At 36.6% G+C, this 13,957-nt stretch overlaps 1 protein-coding gene across 15 annotated transcripts in view; it reads left to right on the top strand.

The window, feature by feature from the left end:
• The window catches only part of MCTP1 (multiple C2 and transmembrane domain containing 1), a 534,160-nt gene that overhangs the window by 452,040 nt on the left and 68,163 nt on the right, over positions 1–13,957 (top strand). For all 15 annotated transcript variants that reach the window (XM_045498313.1, XM_045498373.1, XM_045498303.1 and 12 more), the window contains one exon: positions 8,931–8,984. In XM_045498313.1, coding sequence (XP_045354269.1) covers positions 8,931–8,984 — 54 coding nt within the window. The remainder of the gene's footprint in view (positions 1–8,930; positions 8,985–13,957) is intronic.

Here is a 13,957-nt window from a genome sequence, read left to right as displayed (position 1 = left end):
TTCTTTTTTATTTGAGATCTGTTTACTTTGAATTCACAGAAAAATTTGCCTTTGGAAATACTAAATTTTATAAAATAGATTAGCGCTACGTCTAGTGATCTTTTAATTTCACTTCGCAAAGCATATTAAACAATTCAATTTGGGGGGCTTTTTATATACTTCTTTTCTAACCTGACAAAAAAAAATAGTTTCAAAAAAGCATTGTTACTTAAAAAGAGCACTGTTGGTTAAGAGTTGACCTATTTTTCCCTGCTCAGTCAAATTAATATGCACCATCCTAAAGACACCAAGCTTAGAATTTTTCCTGCCAGCAAGAACACAATACATTGTGAAGCCTTTAGATGGAGACATAGTTCAAATAAACACTAGAATTCCTTTCACAGTGCTTTGTGTAAGTCTAAGAATGAACATTTAAGAATACTCAGAAGGAAATATGAAAAGAAATTCATTTAAGATGCTTACACTGATTATAGAATTTATATTATATTTAGCCTTTCATAATGGAAGAGGGTTCCTGCATATTAAGCTGACACTTAATAAAATAAAAGGTTACATATTCTTGACCAGTAAAGTAAATTTACTGCCCTTGCACCTTACAGCAAAGCGTATTATACTGCAAATAAGAATGTTGTTGTTGATGATGCAGAGTACAGGCTATATGTAATCAGTGGCATGCATCAAAAGTCATCTGATAGCCACATTAAAGCCACATTTCCTATTAAGAATCAGACTAAATTACAACATGGCACTTCCCAGAATGAGCCAAGGAAATGCATTCTGCAAGAAGAAATAATTGTATTTGAGTGTCTCTGTGAAAATCAGGAAGTCTTTTAGCAGTAAGTAATAGTGCTTTTCTTTTTAGTCTGCCTTCTTTTGTATTGCAATATATTCAACCTCACTGGCAAGCCTATCACACTAATTATTATTACATCTAGTGGTTCAGTTATCTTGATGACTACTGTGGCTGAAATTCTCCAAGGTCAAATCTTTAATAGCATGAATCAAACTAAGCAGCCATCATACATCCAGTTGCTTTTGAGATATACTAGATGAAACAGTGTATCCCAGACCTGTTTACGACTCTTCTTATTCTTGCAAACGTGGAGTAAATTACATGTGCAGCTTAATTGCGCCATTCATTTTGCAAAAGTTCCTTCTCAAAAATTTCGTGAGAAGCAGATGTGCTGTTGTGAAAATGACAGCCCAAGCACACCTATAATGATCTCATTGACCACAGAAGTCTTTAGCTTGACCCCTGGTACTTTTCAGTGATCTGAAATAATCTGACTGGTTATAGGCATCTTCTCAATCTATAGACTTTCAATAATTTCACATATTTACACATGTAATAAATTCATTGGCACACAAATGCATGCTCTGCTTGGTTTATGCACACACAAAATGGTATAAATGAACTCCAGACCATGTTGAAGAATACCGTTCTCTCCAAATTCCTCTATATCTCTAGGGTGGAAATAGGCATTTAGTTTGTAATGTGTCCAAATATAAGCATCTGTACACATTTGGATGTTCTATGAATATGAAATTAAATATGAAACTTCTTTCTTTTGTGACAATTTTCTTTCTTTAATTTTTTAACATGCAGTTGCACATCTGGACAGCAGTGATTTCTTCTTTAATTTAAATGTGTTGCTTTTTTACAGACCGTGTTTGAGTAAAGCAATTTGAATTGTGCAACTATTCATTCTGAACATAGCAAAACATCTATTTAATTCAAAGATTATTCCCAAGGAAAAAAGTAAACAGATGAAAGAACCCGGTTTGTGTCAGCTTTGGCTTTTGAGAGTTTCTGGCCTTGTGGTACTCAATCCTTATCTTACAAGAGTGACATAGCCAGGATCCTTTTGGTTCCTTTTTCTTTAAAGAGTTATAAATAAGTGGAAGACTTCATTCCTGGGAAAATCATAATACAGAGTATTTCTAGAATTATTGATGGGCGTTTTAATCCCCTTTGGTCAGTTTTGTCTTAAAACATGCACCCTAAACTGGCATTAAAAAGCAGTAATTGGGATTCACTGCTCCATGATGACTTTAACAATGAAGTCTACCCGAGTCCACTTTTTCTCATCCCTTCGCCACCTCAGTCATCCTTTTCCACATCCCTTGTTCCCTTCCCTTATATATCATTGTCTGGTGCAGTAACATTAAACATGTCATGTTTTTACTCAGATTACCAGCACCATTATTAACATTTTCAGCCAAATAAAATTTTTATTTCCTTGCAAATCATAAAGCATTTAAGTTGTGTTGAATTATAATTAAAAGTCATAATCTGAAAAGAGCTCCTATGCAACTATATAACATATAGATTCTACAGATGCAGTCTTGCTCCATTTGAAAATGGATTTTTAAAAAGTGCAGCCATATATTATGTTTTATATGTTAATGACAAGTGTTCAGCAAATATGGAATATGAAGGAAGAAATATTAGGCTTTTAAAAACAACATTATCTGCTTATTCTTTGGCTGTAATGTAGCTGGCATGCTGCATTTGGGGCTGTCTACGTGTGTTTTTAAAAATGTCATCTTTATTAGTATTACGTTCAAGGAATAGTACCAGGGAATCAGTTTCTTTCAAGACCTTCCTCCAGCGTGTGGCATATAAGTCTGTGACGAGCGACATTACAGAAGGTCATGTCACTTTTAACTGCTTGCATTACATCTTTCTGATTTCCCTAGTGCCCTTCCTTTGTTTGATTAATACTACTTGCTTTCAAGCAAGGTATCAGAAAGCATAATTTGGAAAGAGAATTCTAGAGCCAGTCTGAGATATCCCCCTTGAAGAAAAGGGAAAGGGGGGAGAAAAAAAAAACTTGGTAAAAATGTATCTTTTTTTAACACATGTGTTTTTTTTTTTCTCAAGGAAATCCTGCAAATGTGTTGTTATTAAATTATTGTTGACAAATGTTTAGGCCACTGGACTTAATATACTTGCAAACAAAACTATGTAGTCCTTATGGGGTATTATTTGAAGAGGAAGGAGCTGGAGTTTGAGACGAAACCTCCTTTATTTTGTTTTCCTTTTTTAAGTGTTCAACTCCAGCACACTCTTTCAAAATGGTAGGTGTTGTTTGAGTTCTCTGGGAAAGGTTGCGGTTTTGTGCAGTCATTAAATGCACTTCAGTAATATATACAGTTTGTTTTGAAAAGCTCGGTCTGCAGTTTCAGTATTCATTGCATTTGGCCAGGGCTCACGTCTCCAAGCACAGCCCCACTTCTGAGACACTTTTGCCTTCATAGCCTTCCATTTAATTGGACCGTTAACACCTGAAAATTAGCAAAAGCATTATCATTTTAATTGGGAATACTTATGCAAGCCTCTACCTGTGTCCCATTGTGTGTTTCTTAGTGTCTGTGAAACATGAATCGAAATTTTGTATGTCATTAAGAAGACTGAATATTTTGCCCAGGAAAAAAATACATAATTTAATTTTTAAAAATTACTGTTTAAAATATTCTTGATGCTATTTTTCTTTTCACTAATAGCTAACATTTCTGAACACTTACTTTGATACAGAAACTGTGCTAAGCACTTTAAACACATTATTTCATTGGATCCTTAATCAACACTGTGGGATAGGTGCTATTATCTCCATTTTCGAAGCCACCTTAACTTCACCTGAGCAAAATGTAATAGTGGGATAATTCTGAAGCAGCTTAAAGGCATCCATAGGAAAGCATCAGTATTATAAATCCTCGTTTGTAGATGTTTATGATGTAACATTAAAAAGGCACTGGAGAAGGGGAAAAGCCCTCACTAGAGCGCTAAAACACAACACAAAGGCCTCTCGCTAACACAACACTTTTCTGCCAAATGTAAAAGCAAATGGTTGTATTGGGTGGTTCTGGCTGCACATTTGTAGAGCAATTGTGCGTAGCCAATTACCCACTTGTGCAGGGTAAGAACAGTTTGGGTTTTGCAAATGAAGAGCCTGATTCTGAAGACCTCTTTGAGTTGTTCTTGAACATAAGATCCACAGCTGATTTGGAAATTGTGTAAATTAAGCTATTGGCTTGGTTTGTTTCAATAATACTTGGAAATTTTGAAAATTAACTTGAAGGTAGTACAAATCTCCAAATATTAAAGGTTAAATACTTACGGTTTCTGTGTCCAGGCAAATATTTGAAGGCATTTTGAATATTTGCTTTTATTAATCTGTATCACTGATTAGGTGTAGGTCTTTCCAGACAAGTTAGTTCACTTCCGTGAGCTAGTTCAGTTCTTTTACATAAAAGCTTATTGAAAGACATAAAGAATATGGCCACCTGGGTAGCTTAGTCGATTAAGTGGCCAACTCTTGATTTCAGCTCAGATCATGATCTCAAGGTTCTTGAGATCAAGCCCCACGTCAGGCTTTGCACTGACAACACAGAGCCTGTTTGGGATTCTCTCTCTGTCCTTCTCTGTCCCTCTCCACCTCTCTCTGTCTCTCTGTCTCTCTCTCCCTCTCTTAAAATAAATAAATCAATAAAAACTATAAAAGAAAACAAAAAAAAGAAATATTAAGAATTGTTGATGCAATCATTTATTCATTCTATCAACAAATATTTCTTGAACATTAGTATGTCCCTTGCAATCTGTTAGGCACAATCTGACACCATTTTTCTTTCCTAGCACCTGCAGTATGATCATACATACTAAAGAGGCATATAATACATTTTTAATAATAACTAGTGAAAACACTGAGTTTATGCAAAGGAATAAAAGTATACTGTACTATTCATTTCTTTTGATAAATGACTTTGTGTGGGTAATTTAAGGAAAACATGACTTAACCACACCACATCATTCTGTTTTATACTTTCAAATGTATGCAACTTTTACTGAAAAATAAAAATGGATAATAATGACCAGCTTAAAAAATTACTTAATCTAAATCAAAACTTTTAAACTCGTTTTATTAGAGATACAAAATTGTAATCATTTTAATAAAACTTATGAGAGTTAGGTGACTTCATCCCCTGCCCCAATAATTGAGCAAGGGGTGAGAACTGCCTCTCTGCTATCCCACTGTCTGGATTTGAGTTCTATTTCAGCTACTTGCTGTGTCAGGTGAATTCTTTGGAAGAATGCAATGTACTGAAATACTGTCGCTGTTTCTCCTATTTAAACCTCCATCAAAACTAGCCCAATTTGGAATTGCCTAGCTTATAGCACCTTGATTATACATTGTTACTATTACTGTCTATATACTTCTGAATACTTCAAAATTGCAGGAAATTAAAAGCCAACATGAAAGATTAGCTTATAGGCTCCATTTAAATTCTATTGGATTATAAACCTCTTGAAGGCTGACATGAGTATAGATGAAATTTCTGTGTTTTTCATCTTTATATTCCTGCATTACCTAGCACTGTGTTTCTTGGACAAGGAGCTTTATAATAAATGCTCATGGAGTTGCTGAGTATAGTTAGAAGTAATGTTAAGAGTCCTTTCTTGGTGAGGTTTAATTGCTTTATATGTCTTCAAAATAAGTGTAAACTCTCACCAGATATTGGAAACAGTACTTTGTACTATTATGGTTCTTTTGAAATGCTGAATTTCCAAATGAAAGACCACAAAATTCTACCATATAATAGAAGATTTAAAGCAGGCCATTAAATTAGGAACAATCTCAGAACACCTGGGTGGCTCAGTTGGTTGAGTGTCTAACTCTTGACTTCAGCTCAGGTCATGATCCTAAGGTTGTGAGATCAAGCCCTGCATCATGCTCTACTCTGAGTGTAGAGCCTGCGTGGGACACATTCTCTATCCCCTTCTGCCCCTCTCACCTGCTTGGGCTCTCTCACTCTCTCTCTCTCTCTCTCTCTAAAATTAAAAAAGAAAAAAAAATTAAATTAGGAACAAGCTCACAAGCTGTCAGATGCTTTAGGTTCTCTATTGGTTTATGAGAAATGGAAGTTTGTGTTTGGGCTATTATTTTAAATAAGTTAATGCTTTTAGAATATTTGAGAACAATTATTAGATCACTGAAAGTCCTGACATGTTATCTCAGTTTGTGTAGCTCTTTGCATAATACAGTCTTAGCTATTGAAGTTTTCACTCATAACATATTCCTGTCTGTATCATAAGCCACATGAAAGAAGCACTAGCTGTCTCCTCTATCTTTTAAAGTTGTGAGCTCTGGGAGAAAGATTTAAAAATATTTAATAACCATGATTCTATCAAGTTTATTCAGAAATCGAGATACAGACTGGATAAAAAAGAAAAGCACCACAAGAATTAGAAATTATATGAAATGGCATAAATGCAATCAGAAGTTAGCACTTAACTGAATACCAACCCTCCCCAAAGTTTTTTAAAATTTTTGGTTTCCATGGAGAGAGAGAGAGTGAGTATAGTGTGTGTAGGTACATAAAACCATAATAAAACACCTGACAGAGTGAAATCCCATTTGTAATACCACAGTTACACATTAATCAAGGAAAGGGAAAATTATTTGACAAATCCAAAATGAAGATTGCATTAAGTTGAAGTAAGGAAACTAGGAGTCATAAAAAATACATTCATTAAAATATCTACCTATAGGGGTTATATATACATATCCTATACCTATTCTATACGTTTGATTATTGAATACATTTCTAATTTTTTTTCATTGTCCATTCTCATAATGTAATCCTTGTGTAAAATCAGAGAATTAAAATTAGAGTTTCTGGTAACCCACAAAATCAAAAACACAGAGAGATAGTCAAAAGTTGACATTTATACATAAGAATTAAAATTTGAGCTTTGATGACCCCAAAACCACAAACAACAGAAGAAAAAATAAACAAAGGAGACTACCTCAAACTCAAAAGCTCTGCACAGTGGAACAAATGATTTAACACAATAAAAAGACCACCTACAGAATGGGAGAAAACTTTTGCAAACAATATATCAGATAAGGGATTAATATCCAAAATATCTGAAGAACTCAGTCAACTCCCTAACAACAACAACAACAACAACAACAACAACAACAACAACAAACAAACAATCCAATTTAAAACTAGGCAGAAGAGGGACACCCAGGGTGGCTCAGTTGGTTAAGCGTCCAAATTCAGCTCAGGTCATGATCTCATAGTTGGTGAGTTCGAGCCCCTCTACTGGCTCTGTGCTGACAGCTCAGAGCCTATGGCCTGCTTCAGATGCTGATCCTGTGTCTCCCTCTCTCTCTCTGCCCCTCCCCTGCTTGTGCTTTCTCTCACTTTCTCTCTCTCTCTCAATACTAAATAAATATTTATGAATGAATGAATGAATGAATGAATAAATAAAAATAGGCAGAAGAACTAAATAGACAACTTTCCAAAGAGGACATAAAAATGACCAACAGACAGATGAAAAGATGCTTAACATCACTACTATCAAGGAAATGCAAACCTAAACCACAGTGCAATACCATCTCTATATCAAAGTCTCAATGAGTTAATGAACGTCTCTTAGAATGGCTGTCATCAGGAAGAGACGATAGGTCCTCTTGAGGATGTGGTGAATATAGAACTTTATACACTATTGGGGCACCTGGGTGGCTCAGTCGGTTAAGTGGCCGACTTCGGCTCAGGTCATGATCTCGCGGTCCGTGAGTTCGAGCCCCGCGTCGGGCTCTGTGCTGACAGCTCAGAGCCCGGAGCCTGTTTCGGATTCTGTGTCTCCCTTTCTCTGCCCCTCCCCCGTTCATACTCTGTCTCTCTCTGTCTCAAAAATAAATAAACGTTAAAAAAAAATTAAAAAAAAAAAGAACTTTACACACTATTGGTAGGAATGTAAATTGGTTACAACACTATGGAAAACAATGTGGAGGTTCCTCAAAAAAATAAAAATAGATCTGCCATATGGTCCAACAGTTATGCTTCTAAATACATACCCAAAGGAAATGAACACAGGATATCAAAAAATTATCTGTGCTAACATGTTTACTGCAGCATGATTCCCTATATGTTGCCAATATATGGAAACAACCCAAATGCCCATCAACAGATGAATGGGTTAAAAAGATGTGGCATGTATACGCAGAGGAATGTTATTCAGTTACAAGACAAGAAGATAGCCTCCCTTTTGTGAGAACATGGCTGGACCTTGAGTACATTATAACCAAGATAAGTCAGAGGAAGAGTGGTACTATGTGATAGCATTTATACATGGGATCTAAAAAAGTCAAACGTATACAAAAAGTAAAATGGTGGTTACCAGGGAATGGATGGCAGGGATAGCAGTGATGGTGTTTAAGGGTACAAGCTTATGACAGGTATTAAGTAGGCCATCAAGATCTGATGCACAGTATAATGAACATAGGCACTAATAGTGTACTATAATTATGTAATATAAATACTGCTACATTAGCAAACATATTACAACATATAAATGTGTCCAAGTAACACACAGCATACTTTAAACTTATGCAATGTTACACATCAAATGAATTCAATAAAAAATTTTTTAAAGTAAAATTTGAGCCATGGAAGATACTAGCTTTATGCCATAGACCACCAGCATAAATCAACAGACAGTATACTTAAAGCTTGGTGAAAAGTGAATTCGAAATAGCGGAGTTGGATTCTGCTTAGTTATCTAGCTCCAAACTTAAAGTGCCTCATTAATACAGACAGTGGAGTAGGTAAAAAAGGAAAGTTCCTGATTTAAAGCATCTCTCAAATTAATGTTAGTTTACCTTATGCATAGTTCAAATTCTTTAAGTTGTCACGGAACATTTCACACAAATAGGGTTTCCCTGAGTGGGATCCACTTCCCTGGTTTCAATCAATTAAAGGCAGAGCATTTCCCTAATCCCTATCTCTAGATCAAATAGTCCCTCTCCATGAATCTGTTTCAAATGTTAATAAAGTTTTCATTTCCAAAAGGTTCAAAATGACAGAACAAAATTCTCTCCTCTTAAGAGCACAAAAATGACTTCTGTTTCTGTCTGCAGGTAGTGGAGGACATGCTGGAGGACGAGGAAGAAGAAGATGACAAAGATGACAAGGTAATTATCTTTCCCAGCACTTGGGTACCAGGGGATGGGGAAATGTAGACATGACACTGTTTTCACAGACAGTTAAAAAAGGAGTTGAAGTGTTTGAGTCCAGAAAATTGGACAGCGCTGTTTATCATCCTAACAATGCCACTGCATGTTGCAAAGAAGGAGAGAGGGCTATAAATCCTCTTCGCTTTTGTCCAGAGCTGGGTCAAATATTTTTCTGCCAGGAACAAAAAAAAAAATAATTCAGCTTGTCTGAAACTTGATAGCTCTCGTGAAGATAACAGCAGTGACAACTGTTTTTGAAGGGCAAAAATTTGTCCTATCTTGAGTATTACAAATCGGGCTACACTTCGGAGGAAGAGAGAAGTGAAAAAATAGCAGCCTGCTTAAGTTCAACATGGATGTTGTCATCTGTAATTTTCAAAGAATTGCTCAGCAAAAGAACACACGTGTGTGTGGAGGGCTTCAGAGGGCATTTACATAATCCCAGTGCTCATGGTCCTTGCCTAGACTTGACTTGGGGTAGCCCTGTGGCTCCTTGGTCAGGAAAGCCCATTGACAGGTTATTTTCTGATTGCTGGTTGGCATGGGAATGATGACCACGGTAAAAAAAAAAAAAAAAAAAAAAAAAAAACAGCTAGTTTCTGGAATCGCTTGGATTGGCTGTCCCCTGTGTGGAGAGGGGATAACTGGAGGGATGAATTAGAATGACCTTGAACCACTGTGGTGGTGGTGTCTCGGGTCAGAAGAAAGTCTTTTTATGGCAAGGAGGATAGTGATGCTGGTTTAGCAAAATCCTTGGGCATTTCTGGATCGAAAATCTAAAAGGTGCTAGAGTGAGATTGGGAGGGAAGAGAGAATATCATTCATTATTTCCAAATTGTTTGGCATACAAAACCAGATTTTGACCTTCACTGGAATCTGATTTCTATTATAATAAAGCAGTGAATTTTTGGAATAAAGGAGAACAACAGTATATCTTAATTTATGCCCTTGACCTTTGATTCTAGTAGAGATGTACAGTTATATCCTTGTATAAGAATTCACATGCTGGAAGCAAGCATTAGAAATGTTAAAAAAAATTCACAGCGATTAGTCAAACTCCCACATGATTTTTTCTTGACTAATATTCAATGCTAGAAGGAGAATGAAAACATAAACACACACACACACACACACACACACTTTCTCCCATCTAATGTTGTTCCAAATATTTTTAAATTGATAGAGATTTTATGTGAAATTTTTCTTCTGTATATCATTTAGTCATTAGTGACATCATCAAACATAAACTAACAAAATCTCCTTCCTACAAAAACATGTATGTGCTTGTTTTTAATGTTAAATAACATGAACATACACTTCTGGCAATAAATGTTATGATTTATTGTTAAGGTCAGTGTTAGGGCGGTAGAGAGCTTGTATTTTAACTCAACATGCCAGCCCTGAATCATCATTTCTCTGCTGATAAACACTGAGCTGCCATCCATTTATGGCTATTTTCCCTTGCTTGTTGCTGCTTTATTATTAAAGCCACCATAAAGATTCATTCCAGCAGCGGGCGTTTCTCCAGAAATGTTAATAAATGGAAAACCTTAGTGAAGTCTAGTACTTCAATGTCCCTGCTTGAAGTCAACCTGTGTTTTTTTTAGCCAGTTTGTTGCTACTCCAAACCACTAATCTCCCCTTTATGGTCATTTTTTTAAACAGAGAGGATGTTAGGAGTGGGAAGCAAATAACACTTGGTTAACCACCTCCCTAAAACCTAGATGTTGAGTGGAGCATGCCAGGTGGAAACAGCACCAGGTCTCTGGAGTGGCATCTATTGTCGTCTAGTGTTTAGGGGTCTGGAAATGACACCCTGGTTCTAACACATTTGCAGATCTGGTTACCAGAGTTGATTGAAAGTGAGTGCTTAAATTACTGTGTGAATTCTACTGTATTCTTGCGTGCAGGACGCTGACAAACAGTGTGTTTTCCATATGAAAGGGTTGTGAGCTGATTTTCATAAATCCAACCCTTTATTCGAGGGCTATATAAGGAGGCTTTTCTTTTCTAGTCACAATGCAATTGATAGCATAAAAATCATACCTGAACAAAAAGAAAATCTCAAGTATAATAATTTACAAAAGACTTTTAGGGGCTTGTGTAATGGAAGAATCCTAGAGTGGACGTGTTAAAATAGAAAGTTTTTACCATAAGAAATGAAAATATGAAAAGATCCTTTAAGTTTCCATTTACCAGCTTCCGTCTCTTGAGTGGCTGTCATAGTGGCAAAGGTTGTAAGTCTTGGCTATCAGTGTGTCTGAGTGAGAGAAGGGTAATTTCCTTCTTTAAAAAATTCATTGGTTCCTCTGTTTAAAGTTTGTGTATAGAGTTGTGCGTAATGGAATTTCAGGAGAAAACAAATGTGTTTTTTTGCCATATGAGCAGGCACTGACCTCTAGCTCTCATTATTTCTCTGTTTTCTCATATGGCATAATAGTGGGGTCAGGTCAGTGAGTCCTCTTATAGGATAAAAGTAAAAAAGATTAATAAATGTGCCAAAGCCTCACTTTAATTGAACCTGAAGCATATGTTGCAAGTATGTAAAATATGTCCCAGATGTTACACCAAGGCTGGTTTCTGGGCTTTCCCTGATTACCACAAGGCAGCTATTAGTCCTATAACCTTTGGACTTGGGGGTAAATGGGGTATTACGTGGCACAGAATGAGAGCACCTGTTTTCCATTCAGCAAAGACCCCTGGCAGGCTTTGCCTAAGCCTATCCATATGTTTTCACTTAGCAGATTGTTGGGCGATTATGAAAAGTGTCTTTCTTTAGAGCCAGCATTGATATTAGTCACTCACAATGAAAGGGCAAGTCATTGGCTACTTGACAAGGTCCGTGTGGGCATAAACCGAAGTCGTTTATTTCATTTCAGCTCGAAGTGTTTTCCCTCAACATAATTATATAGATGGCAAAGACACAGGTACAAGAAGTTGAAGCGGACACAGATTATAATTACTTCGCATAACAGTTTAGTAAGAGCTTTTCTTTAGTGCTAACTTCAGCACCTGGGAAGACTTTGGTTAAAGTTAGTAAAAGCTAAGTCACGATTCACCTGGAACCCCAGATCCTAAAGCTTTTCCATGCGATGGGCTTTTGAGGATTTTTTTTTCGTATGTCCTTCTTTTTTTATTAAAACAGCTAATCATTCAGGTGAGAGTTTGTGATCCTCAGACTTAGCCTTCATTCTAGGATCCATTGTCCACATTTGCCTGAATCTAAAGTTGGGTGGCTTCTCTCTTAATCCAATTCCATGTTTTTCACAAAGGCAGAGAAGATGGGTTTTAAATGGTGGTTCTTAGTTATGAATCATTGACTTGTTTCACTTATCTGCATTATGTAGTAGTACTAGATGAAGCTCTACCGGAGATGAAATTTCTCCTGAATTAAATGTTAGAAAGACATCCTACTTTGTTCTCAGTTCCCTTTGTTGTAGAGCCTTCTCTCAGCCATCAGCCACAAAGTCACAGTTTGATCTGATTTTTGACCTGACACCAAATCCTGCCTTTGTGGTTAATAGAATATCTTAGTAAATACTTAAGGCTTAGCTAAATTACCTTGGTGGACCTATCAAAAAGCCATCTAATAGTGTTTTTGACCGTGTTATTTATAATAATACATTGGTCAATCTGCATAATCTAGACATCTAATTAATGAAGATCAGCTTTCGTTTTGTAGCTTAAAAAGTTTAGGCATGCTTCCCATGGTGTGTTCTCCCCTTGTAATGGGATCCAGCTGCAATATCAGGAAGCAGAAGATAGAATGCAGGTTTTCCTCAGGATAAGCATGGATTCAGACGCATGGCATACTACTAATGTTTATTGATAAAAGATATTAAAGTGTTCAGGCATTTATGCTTGCATTGCTTCTCCTTTTTCCTCGGCCATTATGTCAAGGTTACTGTGTTTCAAGATAACTAGATGCAATGAATGAAACATATCTGAGTTACTTCAAAATACACAGATTGTTTGCTTTAATTCTTGAAATCTCTGTTTTCTGCTTTGATTCTCCAGCCCTACAAATGTATACAATATACCCAGGATGCATACATCTCTGCATCTCAAATCAAGGATGGGGTGGGGGAGGAGATACCTCTGATATGTGATAGAAGAAGATTCTAATCTGGCAACATGTTCTAGTTATATTCCATGAAACAATTCCATGGTGGGGGAGCCGATCAAAGCTTTGGAGAAAGGCAGGGAAAGAGAAGTCAAGAAGAAAATTTATTTAAAAAAATCTTAATTCACATTTAACTGGAATAGCATTGTATTAGTTTATTAGTTTTCTATTGCTGCATTGCAAATGACCACAAACTTAGAGGCTTCAAACAAGCCACGCATATTAGCTCTCAACTCAGCAGGTCAGAAGTCTAGGCATGGCTCAACTGGGCTCTCTGCTCAGAATCTCACACTCAAGGTGTCAGGCTGAGTTCTCATCTGAGGCTCTGCAGAAGAATCCACTTCCAAGCTCATTCGGTTTGTTGAGAGAATTCAGTTCCTTATATTTGGAGGACTGAAGCCTTTGTTTTCTTGTTGGCTTTTCACTCCCACTGGTTACTTTCCATGGTCCCTCCCATCTTTATATCCATCCAGGGAGAAGCTCCCTTTTGTCAGATCTCTCTAACACTTTAACTCTCTTTCTTCAGGAAGAGCCTAGTCCCTTTTAAGGGTTCACCTAATTAGATCATGCCGACCAAAGATAATTCTTTCTTAAAGTCCACTGTGCCATCTAATATAACCTAGTCATGGGATGGCTATACCATTATATTCCTAATTCCCTTCCCCTACAAAGTGAAGGGATTATACAGAACATATACACCAGGAAGTAGGAATCTTGGCAGTCATCTTAGAATTCTGCCACTGCATCTAGATCCACTCAGGCTCTGGAACAAAAATGGAACAGTCTTTGTGTTCCTTGTATGTATCTA

The sequence above is a fragment of the Leopardus geoffroyi genome, chromosome A1 (genome assembly GCF_018350155.1).
Source record: "Leopardus geoffroyi isolate Oge1 chromosome A1, O.geoffroyi_Oge1_pat1.0, whole genome shotgun sequence".
NCBI classification, from domain to species: domain Eukaryota; kingdom Metazoa; phylum Chordata; class Mammalia; order Carnivora; family Felidae; genus Leopardus; species Leopardus geoffroyi.
Note: the sequence above shows the minus strand (reverse complement) of the source record. Positions and strands in the feature narration are given on the sequence as shown.